Genomic DNA, 22,331 nt, shown 5'->3' with positions numbered 1-22,331 from the left:
AAAACACGCAAGAAACCACCGCACAACCCAGAAAGTTGGATTTGTAGTAAACACCACATGCAACTCAGATGCCGGTTTTCATCATTAGCATAAGACCAAAGTGCTAAACAGGGTCTACAGAAGCCAGACAATGTGGGTCAGACAGTAGGGGGTGGATGCAGAGCAGAAGGAACCCGCTGTGTTTGCTTCCCCGTTTCTAAGAATAACCTCAGCCAGTTCACCTCGAGGGACGAGCGGATTCGGTTTACGACGACAAAGCCAGTTGTCACCATTTATGACTTCTTCCGCTGTTAGCCTGAGTGCTTGTGCATGCGAATGCATGCGTATGCGTGCTTGAGTCTGCATGTCTCGGCCCCAGCTAGGGGTAAATGGGGTCTCCCGTTGCGACGGCGTGGGCAGCGGCGGAGAGGATTAAGCAGTCACCCCGGAGCATCACGGTTTCCTCGCTCTTCTTTATCACTCCAGATTGGGCCAAATCAGCTTCCCATTAGGCAGCCCCCTCTGTAAATCACACCGCCCCCGGAGGACTCGGCCTGCCTCACTGGCCGGCTTATTGACTGCTTGGCTAGCTGCTTAACTGTGTTCCTGCCTGCCTGCCTGCGTTCTGATTGGCTGCGGAGACGGAGACAGTCGTCAAAGCTTTTTCCTTCGTCCACCGACCCCGCCCATCTTCTCTAAAGACTGACATCAGGCGCTCCCGCCCCCTGGCTTTCCTCCAATTCCAACAATTACAAAACGCCATCCGACTACATCTCCCTTCAGCAGGAGATCTCCGGAGAGGAGGTGCTACTTTTCATAAACAAACGTGTGTCTACAGTCCGGCCTCCATTTAATCCCAGGCCTCAAATGGACACTGCACATGTATAAGATCTACTCATCGGGACATAACCAGTGCAACACGTCGAGGAAAATCTCATTTGGGATAAGAAGGCGGCGAGGCGGTGCACTTGGCAGAGGCCACCACAGGATGCACACATGGCACGCTCGTGTCTGCCAGGTGGCTGGCCTACGCTGGGGCTGCACTGGCAGAGTGTGCCAGCATCTGGCGGAGGATAGATTTATGTCGCCTGGTTCCAGCGTTTGTGATAATGATGATGGATGAGAATGATAGAGCTGGTGGATATGGAGCACATATGTCGGTCGGTTTGGTCGATGCACATATGTTGGTTGGTTTGGTTGGGAGAGGCAGTTTCTGTGCTTCCCGGAGATTCCTTTATTAATCGGACAGGAAGAGTCCGCGTTGACAGTGCGCCTTACCCCTCGCTGTGAATGGACGGCTCAATGACAAGAAAACCATTGATCATTTGCCCATGCATCCATTTCGCCTCCTGTTCAGCAGCTGAAGAGTCCCCAGGACATGCCCTTCCCTCGGTGCTGCTCCCTGGGGTGCTGCAGGCTTACCTGCGGTGGAGGGGAGGTGGGTGAGCCTGGTCCAGCAGGTGAGGGTGAACCAGGTGGCGGACAGGGAGGCTCCAGCCATCGTCAGGACCAGGATCAGCTTCAGCATGCCCCGGATGGAGTCTGCAAACCTGGGCCACAGGCGGCACACACACAGAGAGCAGTACCAAAGCGTTAGCTCAGAGAACTGAAGCACACAGAACAGCAGAGGAGGGCATGGGGTATGGGGAATTGGATAGAGCCCCCCCCTCAAAAAAAAAAAAGTTAAACTGAAGTTTCAGCAAACCAGAAAGTTAAATATAGAAGAGGAGACTGTGTGCAGTGTCAGAAGTAAAAACAGCACTAAGATAAGATCCGGGATAGGAGGAGACAGCTTCAGGAGGCGGTGTGCACTGGGCTGTTTCTGGTTCCCCAATGGGTTCAGGCTGTTGTCTTCAGACAGACACCATGAGATGAGTCCATTTCATTCGGCTTGCCAGCAAAGCGGCAATAAACCTGACGCGTGTATGACTCTATTGGTCTAGACAAGCTCCCCAGCTGATCTAAAGCCCCATAGTGGTTTGGTGTTCCCATCAGCCCATACTGAACCATCACCCCTCACTGAGTTTACAGACATCCTCTGGGTGGGTTGTCCTCTACCCGCTACAAGCACACGCTCTTCGCAGAGAGACACTAATTGCTTTTGTTTTGCTCTTCTCTGATAACATGCTTGAAAGAGAGTGAGTTCAACCCGACAGTGAACTATTTTTTAAGAAAGCTCTCCAGGGGAGATGTTTAATTAGTTTGACTGTTTCACAGGGTTCAGCAACACTGTAAGGGTAGCATAAGGCGACGCATCACAACTAACAAGAAGCTGTTAAGAGAAGGTATTTTTAGATGGAGATAGGTCAAGATACGCAGTTATCTGTCAGTTTCGGGCTACACGATAAGATGATCCAGGATCTGTCCAACATTTTAAAGCTCCACCTCATATGCATACATGGACAGCCTGAGGTCTGCATAACTAAGGCAACTTTTGCAGTCAACTTCTGTTAGTCAACCAGCCAAATATTTCTCTGACATCGGTGCAAGTCCGTCAGAAAGTTATTCTGAGTCACACGCTGATATCTGGTTAGAATTCAGAACAAAGTGCTTACAGGGATCAATTTCAGTCGTTTTCAGTGGAGGTGGCTGTTTTGGCAGTGGGCGGCCAAGCTCCGGTAGCCACCCCAGTCTGCTCTCTCTCTCCTCAGCCAAATCCCCTTAGAACCCCACCATCTGCCACTGGCACCCCTCTACAGCTCCAGCCCCTCCATGTGCCAGGTACTGCACCCAGCCGCTTTACCCAGCCAATACCTACTCTCTCTGGGTAGATGACCACGGCTCAACCCCTCTCCTCCACATGTACAATTCCCTACAGAGCTCTACATTACCAGCTGTGTCACGATCTCCAGGGACGCGTCAGGGGAAGAAATAGTGGGTTAGCACTGGGCCTGGATATCGCTTTCACTGTGAAACTTGCAGCTCCCATAAATCTACTTGTGAGTCTTCAGAGGCATGATTCAAGCCTTTGTTATACCCGACTCACATGACAGGGTCACTGTTGTGAGGTAATGTCTGAATTAAAAGCCGATCATTTATGCCTGTGTCAGATTTATTAGGCACCAAGATAGTAACGCTTAAATCTTGTAGCATCAGATTTCATTATGTGCATTGTCCTCTGCATGACTGCAGGGGATAATTTAAGTCCTTCAATCAGATCTGATCATCACTGGGATCTCCATAAAGCCATGTGCAGAATTACTAAAGTTGTCAGGATAATAGCACTAATGATATCCCAGAACCAGGTCTTGATTGCCAAAACAAATTAGACCATGACTGAATGAAGTCACAGCAATATTTTAATTTGCTCTATTGGATTCATTCATTTATTTCCTGTCTATGGGAAGGTCTAAAAACGTGCCTCTCTTACACAGACAATAAATAGATATGAACATAGATAGATAAACGTCCAATTACACGTTGAACATACACAAACACACCTGACTCTGGGTGACGGAAGGATAAGGAGCTGTACTTCTAGACTATTCTCTGCTCTAGCCTGGACCATCAGCCTCCCTGAAGCTCAGCCTGCTGGGCACAATTAAAAGCTGCTATGTCGTTTGTCAGGCGTCCACGCCACGCGCCCCACCTAGCAACGCCTGCCGCAAACTGACCCCACGGGGATGAGCTCTCCTCCATCCATAAATTGACGCGTCCCGTCCAGGAAAAAAATCAAAGAATATATATATATGGCAGCCAGTGTTTTGGCAAGGACATGTGCTGTGTGAAATGTCCCTCCAGGAGTTTAAACCACTTAAAAATGTGCCACAACATCACCTGCAGCACAAACACATTTTAATAGAAGCCATTTTTATGTGTATGTGGCAAACTGTACCGAGACATGGCCTGTGCTTGGGTACCGGGGGGAGAGGGGCTGGTGTGTCTTAAGATTTAGGGGCAAAGAGACAGGGAGGGCTTCACAGACAAGCTCATTAACACAACATCACCTGGAAGATTAGCCATAATGGCATCACAATGCAGCCCGGAGAGAGAGAGGGAGAGAGAGAGATACAAAAGAGGAGCCAGGGCCTCTGTTGCATCCCCAACACATCATCACCACCCATCAAACCAGCCCAACCAGGTCACTGCCAGCCCCTAACAGCCACACAAGAGAGCTAATCAGAACTAATGATGTTGGTTAGCCTAATGTTGGTTAGCCTCCCTGTTGGAGCTCTGCTGGGGAGAGGGCCCTCCACTGGGGGCAAAGTTTTCTGGCTAACTCCCCACCAGCCCTGGGGTTACAGTAAACAACCCATTAGTCTAGGTATCTGCTTCCAAACGCCAGCAGCCTATACAGAGATCTGCCTCATTGATCAACAGTGGAGAGTTATGGACTCATTCTCCTAATTACAACTTTTGGAAACATTGGGACTGTGGCTGGAAGTGCTGATTGGGCCTGGAGATAAACATATATCCGTCGGCACGCCACTAATTCCTGCTTTCTGCAGACTCCACAGTTTGGTCCCCGCGGCAACACTGTCTATCCATCAACAGGGCCGACGTAGCACTGCATTAGCATTCACTCTCCTCCCTCTTTCCCTCTCTCCCCCTGCCTCATTCCATCACAACAACAAATTTAATAAATTAGCAGAGAGGAGATGAGGTAAGGGATTTCAGTCACCTGCCCCACCCCCACCACCCCTGCCCACTCCACAGGGGAAAAGAAATCGGTTCTGCCGTCCTTAAAACTATTCCAAGGGTTGTATTTTTCCAGTATTAATATCACTAAGGCGGGGTAAGGCTATACGAAGTGTAATGTGGACTGTTTATTACAAGAGACATGCTTAGCACCTGTTTTCTAGTTGCTAATCTTTTTGGTCAAGACCACGAAGGCCAGGCCAAAGCCATTACACAAAGCGCAGACGGCATATTATTCCATGCATATTAAATCAAAAAACATAGGACGAGACTGTAGAGTTTCACAGTAAAAGCTACACCTAATTTGATGGCCGACCAAGCCTAAGGAGACCGCTTAACAGTAATTTATGAAGGAGACCATTAAAGTGACAGTCTCTTCCACTCCACTGGACTCTGCTGGACAGCGGTGGTTCTTAGTGTGTCCGGCCCGGCCGTACTGGAGCCTGGTTCTGTCTGGGAAGGCGCTACACACCCTCGTACAGGGGGAAGGCGCTGGCTAGCATAGCTCCCTCAACCTGGTATCCAGGGTGCTGGGAGTAAATGGAGAGCAAACGAGACGGAAATAGTCTCAGAGTGCCAAATTCTGTGTCTCATAGATGCCTGAGAATCGAACTGCAGCCGGCGGAACAAAAGACGTTATGGAGAGACGACAGCGTTGTTGTGGTTTGGCCGTCGACAGGCCTCTGAGAAGGAGAGGAAGTTGGCACAGGCGCAGCCAAAGAACTGGCACATCACTATAGCCTGGAGGAGTCAGTCACAAGACGGAGGAACACAGACGGGGTTTACTGTTGTTTACCTGGCCACGGCAACTCCAAACACACAGCCGCCGAGCGTGGACCAGAACCCAATCCAACCAGCATCCACCTGAGAGAGGGAGACGGGAGGGGAGAGGGGGGTTGTGAGGGTGAGAGAAAGAGAGAAAGACAGAGAAAGAATTATTCTTTGTTCAGTATTCTATACACGGCTCGGAGCAGGCAGTGAGTGTCTGAAGTCTGGCGAAACCTGTCAATCAACAAGACGGTAAATTGTAGGGGCAGTATGCAGTTGGTGGTGTGAGACAATGGAACTGGCTGGTGTGTGTGTGTGTCCGCAGACATGTTTTCGTCTGTCTCTGTGTGTGTGGGGGTTTTGCACGGGCACAGACGATGATGTGGATGTGTGTGTAGATGGGGAGTAAATGTGACGATTTATCACAGGCGCCCACACACACACCCAAACCCACACACACATGCGCGTGGAGCCTGACAGATGGGGGATAGGACTCATGACCAGGGTCTAGAGTGGCATCAGCATAGGAACAGCCTGGCAGTAGCGGCACTATGTGTCACCCCATCCCTTCGGGATGCAGGGATATAAAGCACCCCACCAATCAATGGCTGACACCGGGCAGGGGGACGTTTCTCTGAGTGCCAATGAAGGTGTGCCCTCATCGTCAATCTGCTGACGCAATAACTCAGATAAACCTACGACGGGCCAAACTTAACAACACCTGGCCCGAATCTCAAGCGTGGCGCTTCGTAGAACTCGCCGGACTTTTTCTGACAGCAGCCACGTCATTGAAGGTGACACCTATTTCACGCCCGGCGTTCGCGCCAATTAAGCAACGCAAAAAAGTGGCAGTTATTTGGATCTCAGGAAGCTGTTGTTTTGGTTTCGAGCTCTCAGGGGTGCTAGGTTGAATCATCCTTGTTGTTTAGCTACTCTGCTAAACAGACAAACCTTTTTGTTCTAAAGACACAGCAAGAGCGTCAGGCACCATGAATAATTTGTTTCCTAAATTCACTTGTCTTTATTTTAAAACCAATAATCACAGCTGACATTTTGTGAATGAAAATGCTAGAACAAGAACAGTTACCACATAGGGACCTAACCTTCATTGATATTTTCAAGTTAAAAAGATTGTAAAAAATAAAAATAAAAAAAGGTTTAAAGTTCACAAATGACTTTTCGGTACACAAACCCCTCTCCGTAATCCCCCAAAAAACGTCTCTGTAATCAGAAAAATCAGAAGGCCACTCTAGTAGCAACTTTCCAGCTCTTTGCATTCTTAATGGCCACTCTCCATTAGCCAAGCAATTACATATGACTGATTAACACAGCATGGGACACGGCTCCACCGCAATGCTAATCATGGCGTCACGGAGCTACGTGCTAAATCCCACTGTTTCGTCTGGAGCTGGAAGTGAGCCTCAGTTTCCCCACAGAGGCAGGGGACAACAGTCACTCAGAGAACTGCCAGCCAGTCCCAACAGCCAGGACCATTCCTGGACCCATGCTCAGCCTTACACCAGTCAACCCCTCCACATCCCTGCCCAAACCCCCAGGATCGGTTTCGACCCCAGTCCCCCGGTCCTAACCCCTCGCTCCGTCCTCTCTCCCTGCCCTTGGCCACGCCGCCGCTCTCCAGTCAGAAAACACTTTCCCATGACGAATCACCATCGCCCTGCTCTCTGCTCCTGTTCCTGTCAGCGCGGCCATACTTGTCTCTTATTTATGGGAGCCCCATGCCGCAGAAGGCAGGCCGGGAAGCGTCCTGCCAGGAGGAGGAGGGGTCACCCCGCAGCCCCCCCGCACGGCCACTACTCATCAGGAAGCTGGGCCGGCAGGCCAGTCTGCGGCTGTCATCAGGGGCCCTGCCACTTAACTTCCGACAGCGACACCAGAAACAACCACCGACAGCTTCGCTCCCCGTGGCGCTGCGGGAGGGATGGGGACGGGGTGGGGAGGATGGAGGCGCGGGGGACGGGGGACGGAGGGTTCTGGAAAGAGAGTCACAGAAGGCGAGAGAGAGAGAGAGAGGACACAGAAATTGTGCACAGAAGAAGGGGGGGGGGGATACTGTTCTGAGCACTCTGTTGATTGAAAACACGCGCAGTACAGAGGTTGATAATGTGAAGTTGGGGCGCGGGGCGGGCGCAGAGCTCAGGCCAAGGCCCGGGCGACATGGCAGGGGGAAGATTGGCAGGTGGCATTTGAGCAGAACGTTGCTGGGGGGGCTGATAGAGAGGGGGAGGAGGGGAAGGAGGTGGGGGCTGGAGGCAGGCCACGCTATCGATCCCCAGACAACACGGAGGAGGAGAAGGGAGGAGGAGGGGGGAGCAAGCAGAGCCCGTTGATTGGGAGAAGGCAAGCTAGCTGGGGTAAGAAAATGACGGAGCGCTTCAGGACGCAACTAGAAATCAAGCCCGGACATCTTCCACGCTGACGCCTTGCACTCCCTACAAACACGTCTCAACCAGCTCCATGGTTTATATTGTACACTGCATGTTTTCACATATACACACAATAGGGTCCAAAGGTCTGAGGCCCCATTGAACATTATAGAATTATATAGGGAATGAAGGCATCCATGGTGCGGCCAACCTCTTCATCTCCATGGCAACGATGCTTTGTGCTACTTTGTTTACATTTAAGATGTCACGTTTGTTTTGGGTTACTTCTTGTCCACAAGGAGTTTCAAAAGCTTTCATCTCAACCATGATCTGTCCTTTACAGCTCAAATCCTTAGCACGGCTGAAGTTTGGGTCTGCCTTGGGAACTGTGTTGAAACAAAGTTTAGACATCCATCTTTCAGACGTCCTTAGATAAAGACAACTTGGAAGAGCTACAAACAGTTTTTTGATGACAAATTAAACTGGAGGAGGAACATAAATAATTGATACGGCACCCTAGGGTTGCGACAGACGGAGGCGATTGAGGTGAATACAACAAGGGCTTTGACTGCCCTGGCACCTGTCTGGAGATAACCTTGAAAATACACCCTCTCATCTCTACTGTTAACAGAGCAGGATGCCTCTCCCCTCTCTCTCTCCTCTCCTCCTGCCTGATGTTAATACTCAGATCTGAAGTGTCTACAGGACTTTGCACATCTCATTAGGGAGAGTGGGATGTGCAGTAAGTGCCCACACAGTGTCCTCGCGCTTCACATTTCTGGGCATGTGAATAAAAGGCTGCAAACTTCCCATGACATATTTGATTAAGCCCTTAAGTCACTGTGAGAGAAGATGGTCCATCAGAGAGAGGCAGAGTGAGAGGGGAGGGGGGAGAGAAAGACTTGCATGGGGTGGAGGGGGGTTGGCTCCCTTTATACTCACAGCTGTAATTAGGGCCTTTTGGGGGGGTGGGGGGGTCGGTTCAAAGTGTACTCACAAGGGCCTGCTACTTCGTAATTAGCCGGTCCAGAGTGTTAGTAGAGAAAACTGTTTGGAGAGAAGCCTCCCGTCTCAGTCTCTATGCATCTTCCTCGCCCTCTCCTTTCCCCCTCTTTTATTTCTCCCTTTCCCTCTCCCAATAGTGGGAGGCAGGTCTTGGGTTGATTATAAGTCAACAGCCGGGGAAAAATGACATTCTGTGTGTGTTTGTCTCTGCCATGATTAGGCCGATCGCAGGTCTTTTCGTTCAGCTGAAAGGGAGGCTTTTGGTTTGTCGTTTCGCTACTTGGGTGAAAAACAGACCCGCGTCGATGGCTTGTGAATCAAACGTAGCCCAGTGGCAGAAGCTACTAGGTTACAAACACTCCCTCAGGAGATTGTTCTTCTTATCACGTTTTACAACCGAATAAGGAACGTTGATTCATTCGTTTATTTAATGCACCAATTTTATTTTGTGCTGTGTGTGTACTGTATAAGTGTGTGTCGGTGTGTGTATTACCTGGTTGACTCTGGCCGGAGTGAGGATCATGTCCAGGACTCCTGACCAGCCTGCGATCACCCCAGTAGGAACACTGTAGGCTAGGGCGATCATCAGGAAGCGCCCATTACTGCAGGGAGCAACACACACAGGACAAGAAAAGTTAGAGTTCAATATCAAACAGAGTGACATGCCCCTCACCGAGACTGGCCCAGCCTGTCAAGAGCGAACACGCACACACACAAACACACACGCACACACAAACAAACCAACACAAATACAAAGAGGCGTCTTGCCGAGACAGCCTGTCGTCCTGTCATTGAGGATCTCTTCCAGGCCACCGTACGGTGACAGAGAGATAAGTGCCTGGGCAGAGATGGCACAGCGGGCAAGGTCGCTAGCAGCAGCCCCAGGTGCCTCCGAGGTGGGAGAAAGATACAGCAGAGAAAATTGGGTCGACACTCACACTTGGGATTCTCTGATTAAAAGTCACTCAGTTGATCGTAGTGATGGATGTTGGGCTCAGGACCCTTTTTTTGGGGGGGGGGGGGGGGGGGGGGGGGTATTTACGTGGGCACACATCCAAAACTGCTCTTCACGCATTCCAGCCCAGGGAAAACACCACTTCAGCACCCTCAGAGTACACCCTCAGGGTACACCAACAAGAGCACTAACGGCATAGTTCCTCTTTGGCCTAACCCCGGGTTTTTCCCTAATGATCCCGGTCTGATCATGGCAGCTGTGAGCGGAGTGAACTAATCAACAGAAAGGACAGAGAGCGCTCAGCCAGACAACCCCGCTTTATTAGCATTTATATGAGAATCTCTCCAATCACTGAGGTCTGCGTGTTGTCTAATGACACGCAAATACCCACCTTTGCTTGCCCGGGGGCTCTGCTAACATCCTGGTTTACGTACAGCGGATCTGGCGTCCCTCCAATCACTCTCCACCCAATTACAATCAACCGTAACACGGGCGTTCATCACCTCCACCCAAAAACTTGCTGAGCGGATTTAATTCCCCTCCATCACTTCACCTTTTACAGCACCATTAAATCAAAGCATCTGACAGTCGGAGCTAGACAGGCACTCAAAGGATTATTTCCAGCTTTTTTTTTTTTTTTTAACAACCCGTGTTTACTCATGCATCTGTTAGCTTTGTTAAGTCTATTGTTATGCGGGTGGTGTTATGTGCATCTCCCAGGGACATCTGAAGAATATGTAAGGCTTCTCTCTCATCCCCCCTAGACTAGAAAACCACCAGGGGGAGGGGGGGGGGGGGAAACTGTTCTTACACGAAAATTGAAAGTGTGTCAACTATAAAACCTTCACATACACGCCCCCCCCCCCCCCCCTCACCCCCCCTGTGATGACTTTTTCCTTGGGTGTGGCAGAGTGTCCCTAAAGACACCCAGGGACACAGAACCGTGTCCAGTCAGCTGGGTCTGACCGGAGCTGCTGGACCTCGGAGGGCTAGCGGAGGACTAGCGACGGAGAAGCCTCAATGTCACTCGCTCCATCTCTCTCTTCATCTCTCATCCTCTTTTATCCCCCTATCAACCTTACTCCCTCCCTGCCTGCCTGCCTCCCTCCCTCCCTCCCTCCAACCGGCTCATTCTTCCTCATTCTCTCACTCCCTTCCAACCACAGTTTCTCTCCTTCTCCATCTCGCTCACTCACTCTCTCTCTCTCACTTGCATCTTAACTCCTTTTCATTAACCTTGCCGTGGAAGCGGGAAATCAATATCCATGCACTTTTTCTGGGCCAGAGCTTATTTAGATCGCCTGGTGGGAGTAAGCAGAGGGCTTTATTTTCCGCCAGGTGAAATATTTCGGGGGGGGGGAGGGGGGCGCAAAGCCAGTCGCATCATCAGCTAAGTGCCATTTGTCCTTGGTGGGTCCCACCAGAGCCACACGCATCAGAATGAGGGACCTTCTCACGCAGAATAACTGTGATCCTGGTGCATCATCAATACTAATGCCGCTACGTTATTACAATTCCCCACTGTGGTCAGGTATACGGATAACCCTTCAAACTGTGTTGAGAGAGAGAGAGAGAACGAAAGAGATAAAGAGAGATGGAAAGCAATAGAGAAATATGGAAACAGAGAGAGAGAGCGAGAGAGAACGAGAGAGCGAGCGAGCGAGCGAGAGTACAGTGTGCTGTAATAATACCAAGCAGCAGAAGCAGATGTGAACAGCTGGGCTGACTAATCAAGTTCAAGATAATTAATGACAGTTGAAACTCCAAACTGGCTGACCGGCAACATCGGAGACACAGAAGGGTAAAAGCTGTGACACGCTCCTGCTCAGGACCCAAAACTTGGTGAAACTGCGCTTTGCGACCACAAACTAAGAGTCCACTCATGCATCCTAACCCACACAAGAGAAACTTCCCCTCTCACTTCCTCTCTTCCCTCTGCGGAGCTGAGGCCTCTGATGCTGCTGGACTGGGATAGAGTTCACACTGGTCACTGGAAAGCTGCCTAGTGGTGGGAGTCCAGATAGCATTACACTCCCAGCGGGTGCAACCCGGTCCGGAGTGTGTGTGTTTCAGCACTATGTGAATGTGTGTAGTGTGTGTAGTGCAGCAAGTTTGCCAAGCTTATGCCAGCTATACTGGTATTATCTATCCCCGGGAGCTGCAAACTTCATAGGGAGTTGGTTTAATGTGTATCAAGAAAGAGTCAGAACAGACCCGGACTCAGGCTTTCAGTCTGTGCCGGCGTCCACAAGCCGCCTGGCCAACCCCTTCAAGCTCCCTCGAATCCACGCCCGGCGAAGGCCAGCCCTGCGCTTCATCCCCGGGCCACCGACACAGCCCTCGGTTTAATCTTTCCTCCAACACCAGCAGACCGAAGGCATGCTGGGGGATACCAGGAGGGGGAGAGGCGAGAGCAGAGGAGAGAGCAGAGGAGAGGAGGAGAGTAGAAGAGAGGAGAAAACGTCGTTTCTCCATCTACACTTGACAGTGCCCCCCTATGTCCCATTCCAAACGCACAAGTCGAGTAAATCAGCCCGTGGAGAGGACGGAGGATGATCTATTTATTAAGCAGGGATAGCAAGTGGCATCTAATGGTCTTCGTAATTAATCTTGGGGGAGACTGATACTTCTTTGATGCCCATTAGATAATAACCAGAACAGCTGGTGAGTAGCAGACTCACCAAGGCCGCTTCATTAAGATTCCCAACGCCTCCAAAGTCAGTCCTTGACTATGATCCAGTCCTCCCACAACTCTTCCAGCCCTTCCAAAACTCACCCGACTCAAGGACAAGTCTAGAATCTGGGTAAGCCAGTCCCCTCTTCAGGAGGCCTTTTGACGCGTGCGAGGGTGTTTGCCGTACCTGAGGAGTCTGCAGATGCTGCTCCTGTAGCTGAGCCGCTGGCTGGCCGCGGCCACGCTGGGGGGCAGGGGGGGCCGGGAAGGGAAGTACAGCAGTACTGCGGCGAAGAGCACCGCGATGGCACCAAGCTCTGCCACGGTAGAAGGACACGTACACAGGCACATACGAACACACACACACACACAACGAAGGGGGTTATTTTGATAAGCAATTATCGGACTCAATCAGCATTGTGAAAAGTCAACAGCACACTTCAGAACACTGCTCCTGTTCCCGTTTGGCCAGCTGCTTACTTAGCATGACTTGGCTCCGTTTGACTGGAGCAACAGATCACAGCACATCTTTCTTGGAGGTGCCAGATCCCTTACGGTCAAAGCTCTTTCCATAAAAGTGCCAGCACCAGCTGTGTAAAGTGTTCCATGATAAGCACAGTCACACACCAACCCTCTTAGAAGACATTGGTCTAATTATTTGGCATGCTTGTTTGATTAAATGATGCTGCAGGTATAAATGATGATGCAGGTAAAACATAAATGTAGTCCTGCAATGTGGAAATTCAAGGACTCCAATTAATTATGGTAAATGCCAAACTTTAGTTTAATTTCCTTCAGGACAAATTTGCATGTTTTGTCGTATTTTTCGGAAAATTAATTGGAATACCCCTCAGGTTAAAGAAAGCCACATCCTTAATATTCTATCCTGTTTTCTTGTAAATGTTTTTATTTTCTGAATCCGTTAAGCAGAACAAGAGTATTTTTTATATTTTTTATATTGCTCATAAACATCCTGGGAGAATGGTATTTGCTTTAGGCATTCACATCACCTTTACCAGATCTTATTTCCCTCTGTTGACAGGATGAACATGATACAGAAATGATCTGGTATTGATTAGTGCTGCCTGTGGAGGCGGGGGCTGCAGTCCGTACCTGAATACATAACCAGCTGGATGCGGTCTCTGATGAAGTTATCGGTGGGAATCATGGCTTTGGTCACCACCAGAGTGTCGTTGGGGGTGGGCACAAAAAGTGGGCCGACCACGAATGACGTTGCTGCCCCGAGGTAACTGACCAATGAGGCCACAGCAGTGGCAGTGGCTCTTTGGTCCGGAGCAAACCATGTAGTCGAGAGGAGGGGCCCGGCACTCATTATGGTTGGACCGGCTAAACCATTCAGCAACTGTCCCCCCATGCAATAACCTGCAGACACAAACATGAAAACAATACATGATATATATTATCCATGTCAGACTTATTTGGCACAAACCAGAAACAGTTCAGTGTCTCTTGGGTCTGTTAGCTACTGTATGGGTTGGAGAATGTTCAGCTGTTTAGGGTAAAGGATGGCACTATCCTCAGGAGGAGGAGCTAGGAACTGAGATCAGAACTCCTAGTCAAAGTGAGGGCTAATGATCCAGGCAGTCCACGCCATCCAAATCCTGCCCAGTCCAGTTTTCACACATCCCATCCCTGTCCAGCCCGGTCAGGTCTAGTTCAGACCAGACAAGCACAGATCAGTCTAGAACACGCAAGAACAAAGAACAAAATAAAGAGCCGCTGACGCTACAGAGAAACGTAATTACCCACCATCTTAATCACGACCTGCTTTATCTGAATTGATCCTGGTATCACTAATTAAAACATTGGCATCGGCTGCAGTCCAGGAACTCTCCCTGTGTTCCCATGCTTCAGAGGCGGTCTTTCTCCTCCCCTAGTCTCTCTCTGAGGGCAAAACACACTGCAGGGCAGGAGACAAAAAGCTGTCATTACTGACAAGACGGATCGATGAAGTGTCACTATTCCACATCTCCCTCCTCAGAGGTGCCTGTTAACACTCCTCCTCCCACACATAACCCCACGCTTCTTCCTCCCATGCCTCCATCGCTCCGGTTTTTTCCAGCCCTTTTCCCTCCCAACGCTTTTCCCTGCCGGGGGCACATTTCTCCCGATCACATTCTCTCCCTATGGATCTTCTCTCTCTCTCTCTCTCTCTCTCTCTCTCTCCTCCCTCTCCGTCTCTCTCTCTCCCCTCTCTCTCTTCCCTCTCTCTCTTTCTCTCATCCTCTCTCTTTTGTCTTGTGCCATAAGGATCTGACATGATAGGCTGTATGTTAAAGGAGCAGTACAAATTTGTTTTTCCAATTTATCCTCCATCAAAATGTCTATAGAGGACAGATATGTGGACTTGAAAGCTGACAGATTCTATTCAAGTCTCTCTCTCTCTCTCTCTCTCTCTCTCTCTCTCTCTCTCTCTCTCTCTCTCTCTCTCTCTCTCTCTCTCTCTCTCTCTCTCTCTCTCTCTCTCTCTCTCTCTCTCTCTCTCTCTCTCTCTCTCTCTCTCTCTCTCTCTCTCTCTCTCTCTCTCTCTCTCTCTCTCTCTCTCTCTCTCTCTCTCTCTCTCTCTCTCTCTCTCTCTCTCTCTCTCTCTCTCTCTCTCTCTCTCTCTCTCTCTCTCTCTCTCTCTCTCTCTCTCTCACTCACTCACTCACTCACTCACTCACTCACTCACTCACTTCTTCTTTCTCAGCGATTTAAATCCCATTTAGTTACAGCCAGGGAGAGAGAGAGAGAGTGGATACTGTTGAAGATCTCACTGGTACAGAGAGTCTACCAAAGGCCTGTCTGCTATACTCAACCTTCTCGTCAGGGGAACATACAAGATGATATTCCGACTTTCGATTCAATACTATCAGTAAAGGGGCTAAGCGTCTAGGTTAATGAGGTCCCAGGAGTCTTAACCCCAATGGCATGTTAGCTCATCATCATCACTGACTAAGGGGATTGGAACTTGACACCATGGAGGCTATTTATAGATGAGAGACTGGTAACTGAATAAAATAATCAGCCGCGATACAGATCTATTTACGTTTGATCATTCAGGGGTCTTGGGAAGGCAGAGCAGGAAAGAGCGGGAGGAGAGGGAGAGAGAAGTCAGTTATACGGGAGATGATTAACTTAATGGGTATTGATGAACCCTGTCGGGGAGAATCTCAATGTGGCTGAGACTCAGCCAGCTTCCTAGAGAGATAATACAGCGAGCTCACCCTGCACCAAGCCAGGCATCACCAAGAGACTGGCAAAGTGTGAAAGCCCCGTATCACTCTGCCAGCAAGTCCAGATCCTATCTGAAGAGTGTCTGACAATGGGACACGATATTCATAGCGAATGCAATTGGCATTGGTGCCTGGCTGGCACAGTCTCCCATCATCATGGCTGTGAGCAGCCAATCAGAGAGAGAGAGATGAGGAAATCTGACATGTTTTAATCAAAGAGATATTTGCATCCATCTGAATCACTGAGCAGTGCCCTGCTTTGATTGAAGAGTCTTTATAATCATGGCTATGCCTAATCAGTGGCTATTGCAGTAATAATGGCTTTGCTCTTCCAAAACAAACACACACACACACAAACAGCAACCGTTTCCACGCTTCCCTGAAAACAACAGGAAGGTGTTTCAACCTCCCAATTTCCCCTTGATACCAATAAATGAGCTCAAAACCTAAAAGTAGAAGTTCACCCTCAGGAGGAGAGGATGGAAGAAAACAACGCCTGGCGGACATGAAACGATTGTTTCCCCTCGTTCTTCATGAAACACCTCCAGGTCTGATCTCCAACAGCCTGTCAGGGGAGCCGTACGCTTTCTAAATCAAGCTAACCGCAGCCGATCTCCCCCAGCAGACCAGTCCAGAGCAAGGGAGGGAATCAAAGGCAGGGTGCGTTTGATCGCTCCCTACGATGCCCTTGAACTCCTCACCGGGCTGCGAGGCTCCTCTGACTGTGCAGCTGTGGAGCCAGTCAGTCCAAGACGGGAGCAGCAGGACCTCTCTGTTTACTCGGAGTACGGAATCACGAGTGCAGCATCTGAAGCACTCACTCAACCCCTCCGCTTGTATCTTAGATGTTTCATTACAGTGTGCAACAGGGCGACGTATTGATGAAGAACCCCAAGACGTAGCTGAGGTCAAAACACCAAGCTCTCCTCTTCTGAGAACGCTGGGATGGCTTTGGGTCATCCCACTCGCTCCGCGAGTACGAGTTCTTGCACACACAATGCAGAGAGGGACACCTGCTGGCCACTTTAGAAACGAGCTTTTTCAAACAAGTACGTGGTCTACTCTGATGATGAAGCTCTTTTGTTTAACGATGGAGGTCAATAGGACCCATAAACAATGCAGAGTGTAATTGGGGTTGGTCCAATGGGTCCAGACCCAGGTGTTGTGATCTTATGACCACAGGCAGGTGCATTAACAGCTCGCTAGTTTTGAGTATACTGTAAACACCTGCTTGCTCAGGATCTTTAAACCTCTGAAAACAGTGTGTTTGCCACAGTGTGTCTGAGCGACTGCTGTTGAGTCAGCCAACAAGCATCCCTGTGGTCCTACCTTATCCACCATCAAGTTTAGAATGCACATCCACAATAAGATGACACAGCAAACTTGTGTATTTTAATAACCCTGTATAGTTACAAAACAGCATGAGGACTACCATTTAAACTCTACTTTCAGGCCAATACTGACCAGCCAAACTAGAAAAACCAACGCTGTTGGTCAGTCTGTTCCAACTCTTCTTTGCTACTACCATGCTGAAAGCTGTGTGTACTGGCTTGCCATAAAGTAGTAGAGATTAATGGAGTGGGCCAGCAAGACAGCAGTATTATAGTGCTTACACTCAATATTGCAGTGTGGGACTTTTAGGCATCCACACTTTATTACGAACCTAGCAAATCACAGATGCTGAAATCGGATATTATATGAGTGGTGGAAAAACTTTGAGGGGTTCCTTACTGCCTCTAATATATCTTTGTCTCCAATAAAAAGCTGTCCACTACAAAGACCGCTCTTGTTAAAGGCTCGATGCCAGCGTTAGACTGAGGACTCCTCACATGATGCTGGTTATAAAAGAATACACCCACGACAATCTTGGCAAAAAGGTAAAAGACCCTGCATGCAAGTGGTTATGTAATGTGTACCAGTGACTCCTGCTTCGTCAACCTGTTCAACTTGTGTCAGTACTGGCCTAAATAGGTCGTCTGTGGTCTCCACTTACCATAACAGAAGGTAGAGAAGCAGCCTAATGCCTTGAATCTTGCCTCTGAGATCTTCTATCTACATCAGTTAATAGGTAGTAGCGAACAATTGAGTATCATTTGTTTGAAATACTTTGCAGAAAACATTATCACTGTTGGCATTTCACAGCAAACTCTGGGGTGGATCCAACTAGGAGGAAATGATTTCTGTAGCAGTGGAAACATGATTGCCTGTCTCTCTGCAAATTAAAGCAGTCTCTTCAGTATGAATATTATATTAGTTAGCTATGAACATAACTGACTCACTCTGGGTGAATGAGCTCTTACCTGCTCTTGGCAAACAGGGAGCCCAACATACCATAGTTAGTATGTGAGTCATTAGTGAGGTCTATGATTTGCTTCCTCAAAATAAATCCCACAATACATTACCTGAATCAAGCTCATTCTGGGGTTGAGGATATAGTCTATGCGCTAAATTTACAAATGAAATATAAGGAAATTACTTTTTATGCCCACATTATTGTTTTGATGACCTCGCTTCAGCGTCTGTACATTTGACAAAGCTGAAGGAACATTCGCTTTATTCTAAACTCGAGGACAGACCTAAGACAGGCTTCAACATGCTGTTTTTCAGTGCTGAACAAAAGAGCATGGTTGTTTGAGAAAACTCTGCAGATAAGAGAGACAGTAAAAGAAAAAGAAAATCCTTACAATTCATCATTTTAAATTGAATTCTAGCCGGTATCTCTGGTCGCAAACATTGCACCTCAGTTTTTGAATGATTCAGTCATTGGGAATCTGGGACACTATGAATAGGACTAGGCTAGGGCTAGGTCTACTTCAATTCAATTGTTCAATACAGACTTTAAAAACAATTTACTATAAGTTGATGATATTTAAATAAAAAATATAATTTACATATTCAAATTATGTATGCAGTTTCTTATGCTCCTTAAAAATGTCCTCTGCGGTGGTATTCATGTTCAAATTGCACAGAGCCTATCAGCCATAAAAATTATGAATCCCAACACTGTCCACCATTAAAGTGGCTACATATAGTGTGAAATAGATTTAAGTTTGTCTGTGGCATTAGACAACACCACACATGAATTGGCTTTTAGTGTTCATGGTGCGGTGCGGTTGGATGAGACTGATGGCTTGGGCCTTACCATCGTCGTAGTGCCTGGTCTCCCAGGGGGACACTTCGTAGAGCCGCCCCCAGCAGCATGAAGAAGGCTGAGAGGAGCAGGGAGGCCCGCAGACCTTAGGGAGAGGAGGAGAGGAGAGGAGGAGAGAAGTGGAGGAAAGGAGGAGAGAAGAGGAGGAGAGAAGTGGAGGAGAGAAGTGGAGGAGAGAAGTGGAGGAGAGAAGAGGAGAGAAAAGGAGGAGAGAAGTGGAGGAGAGAAGTGGAGGAGAGAAGTGGAGGAAAGGAGGAGAGAAGTGGAGGAGAGGAGAAGTTGGAAAAGAGGAGGTTAAGATGTGGTAATAAAGTAATAGCAGAAAAATGGTGTAATGGGGAGAGAGAAGTAGAGAAAGTGGGGGAGATATAAGACATGGCACAGAGAGGTGGAACAAGTAAGACAAATCAGGTTAGAGGTCAAATTTAAAGTATCATTATGAAATCCCTACCCCCAACTGAATACATATCCACAATACACACACGCATGCCAGCACACCTCTTCCTAATTTAGCAGGGCAAGGGGTCCAAAGAGAGACAGTACTTGCCATTAACACAGTACTTGTTCAGTTTCAAACACATGATAGGCATTTATGGGAACTCTGTAGACTTCCTTGTTCTCCTAACTCGTAGTTTCATACAACATAATGACTTAACATGCCCTTGGTTAAGAAAAAAAATGAAATAAAAATAAAAACAACCCAAAAAACAACAAGCTTTATATAGGCTATTTGTTTGAGCCTCTGTCAAATACAAATTTTCACCCCTTTGGGGATGGACAATACGTTTTTTGAATTGATTTGAAGTGAATTTGTGGATTGGGGGGAGGGTAAAATGATAGTTCCTTGGACTTTTTAAATGGAACTGTCAGTAATCACAGAACTTGGTGTTTCCACTGCCAAGCCAACATCTCAAACAGTTTCTGAAGAGAAGGGGAGAGAGGGGAGAGGGACTTTTTCTGAAGAGACGACTGGCAGGTTTTGGCATGAAGTCTTTGTATGTAAAATACCTTTGTCTCTATAAGTGATACATCAAGATGTCGTTTTAGGCCTTTTTCTCTACATAAAACTAAAACAATGACAGTAGTGAGAAAGTGTAAATAAAAGAAGTCTACACATTTGGGGAAGTAACAAAACTAAAAACGCCACTTCCATTATTTGTAGGCTAGATGTTCCCAATCTCAAAGGGCTCTTGAACAGTTTCAACATCACATTCCATGACTTCAAGTGCTAAACTTTCCCATGCCGACACAATCCAGAGAGCAAGAAAAGCTTCTCTTTTAGACATTAACTGGTACAATTTTCAATAGATGTCACCTTATTTAAACCACACATAATAGTTTTCATCTAATAACTTAATCTATGTGCATGGAAACTGGCCACATACCTGACATCTTTAAGAATCCACTGTTACAAGAGGCCAGTTCAAGCTGAGGATCCTTATTTCTATACCCATTATAAAGGCATGGTTTCTGAATGTTTGACATAGCTCTAGACTCTAAAAGTCAGATAGTAAAAAGGTTGGATGAGAATACACAGAAAACAAAAGCTCAGTTTTGCCAGAGAGAGAAAAATCGCTCAAAATATTTCAACAACAATCAAGCAATTATGTGTATATGGAAACGTAAAAACAATTATTTAAACATGGTAATCTGTGGATTTTAGCTAAACAGAGCCAGCAACAGTGCTTTGTTAAGCCCAAACGTTTAGCCTACTACTATGAGGCTACTACAACTAGGTGTCAAGGGGCCCATTGAACAAATCATGCTACAGCTTAACATCATTAGTGGAGACTTTGTAATTATAATGTCCTTACTAGGCTAAGACTGTCATTCTCCAGCTGGAATTCCACTACTTGTTAAGAAGTAGAAACTCCACTGAAGCAACTGTCATTCAATACAGTACTTCAGCCATAAGCCTACTTCATATAAAGATAGTGTTCCATTCATTGTTGAATTACATTCAATTATAATTACTCCGTGTATGGAAAGGACACAAAACACTAGTTTCACATGACCTTGGAGCTGTACGAGTGGTTTGTTATAACATTTAATTGGTAAACCCTTATCATTTATGGTTGCAGCTCATGGTGATGTTATGTCAGTCATCTGATTATCTAGTCTATGTGTTAGCTGCTTCAGTCAGGTGACAAAGAGGAACAGGTTTGTTGCTCTGAAATACGCACTTGTAAGTGGTTTGTGGAACTCCCTTACATTCAGGATTATTTTTACTGCCCAAAACATTAACCTTTCATAAGACCACTGCTTTGTAGCTTGATGGTTTAAACACTTCACGAGGACTGGCCTCTAGAAATTCCACCAAGGTAGACAAAATGTATTTAGTGCGGGAACATGCTATTCTGTACCTCTCTATTTTAGTAGCCATGTAAAAGACAAAACTATGATGGCACACACCTGAAATAAACTGTGGGCGTACAGAGCAAAGTATTTGCTGTATCATGTAGGATAAGCAGCTTTCTTGTGGGCCAAAAGACTGAACATCTGTCTCTTACTATAAGCCTGCTTTTGTCAGTTGTTAAGGCCTACTTTGATCCAGTCTGTTAAAACTACGCCCTTTTGATCCTTACATTTCTGCTGTACTTTGTAAATGCAATATTTGTAAGTCCCTTTGAATAGAAGCTATTAATAAAAATGTAAATGTGAAACGTGTTGGGTTGGGACTACCAGGTCATTTAAATCAAGCACTTCATCAATCCCAAAAGAAATTCAGAGTTATGTTATGATATGAGGTAAAGTAAGAGACCATCTGAAACTAAGCATTAAGTGTACCTTCCCTACTGTTGGCAATGTTTATTATACTAGTGTGTTGTACAAATATTGCGGATGGCCCCAACCACTCTCCTGACAGCAACAAAACAAACTAACACAAACTCAAAACACAGGTGATAACACATTTCTCACCTTTTTTATCCATCAGCCACATAAAGAGCAGCCATGGAGCGAATCCCACTGGACCCCACAGAACCAAGAGTGCAATATCAGATTTCGTGAAGTCGTACGCGTGCATGGCAGAAATCTGAATTGGGCCCCAAGTGTTCCATACCATCCCTTGCATAAACGCCAACAACGAAAACAGAGTCAGAACCAGCCATCTTCTCCTATATACTCTGCTAAATACAGGCTCTGTGTTCGTTTCGGGGTGTGTAGGGACAAGAAGTGGTTCCCTTTCGGCCTCGTTGCTCGGTCCAGCACCCATCGCATTTATGTCAATGTATCGAGAGCTTCGCTGTGATTTATTCCGTATCTCAGATCTTCGGATTGCACAATGCCTTACTTGCTACTTGTTAGCCTACACTGATATCTGTTGCCGAGAAACAATAACAACCGATTGCTACAATTTACAAGACTGCGCATGAGCGGATTCTGTCACAATTTAGAAACCGATACCGTTCGTTCTCCATTTTGGTTCTTATGTGAAATCATTCGTCTGCGGGTTTTCTACTGCATTTGAGCCACCATGGCCTCAGTTTCATCTTGAAAAATACAAGCAGTCTACCACGTGAGCTTTGTTTACTTCCGTAAA

At 47.5% G+C, this 22,331-nt stretch overlaps 1 protein-coding gene across 1 annotated transcript in view; it reads right to left on the bottom strand.

The window, feature by feature from the left end:
• slc49a4 (solute carrier family 49 member 4) overlaps positions 1-22,091 on the bottom strand; it is a 28,929-nt gene extending 6,838 nt beyond the window's left edge. Inside the window, 8 exon segments of the mRNA XM_067256588.1 lie at positions 1,402-1,529; positions 5,414-5,481; positions 9,268-9,376; positions 12,591-12,720; positions 13,517-13,775; positions 13,777-13,786; positions 18,782-18,875; positions 21,710-22,091. Of these exon segments, the coding sequence (XP_067112689.1) occupies positions 1,402-1,529; positions 5,414-5,481; positions 9,268-9,376; positions 12,591-12,720; positions 13,517-13,775; positions 13,777-13,786; positions 18,782-18,875; positions 21,710-22,004 (1,093 nt within the window). The 5' untranslated portion in view covers positions 22,005-22,091.
• Between the last annotated feature and the right edge of the window lie 240 nt (positions 22,092-22,331).

This window comes from Osmerus mordax, chromosome 2 (genome assembly GCF_038355195.1).
Source record: "Osmerus mordax isolate fOsmMor3 chromosome 2, fOsmMor3.pri, whole genome shotgun sequence".
NCBI lineage: Eukaryota > Metazoa > Chordata > Actinopteri > Osmeriformes > Osmeridae > Osmerus > Osmerus mordax.
Note: the sequence above shows the minus strand (reverse complement) of the source record. Positions and strands in the feature narration are given on the sequence as shown.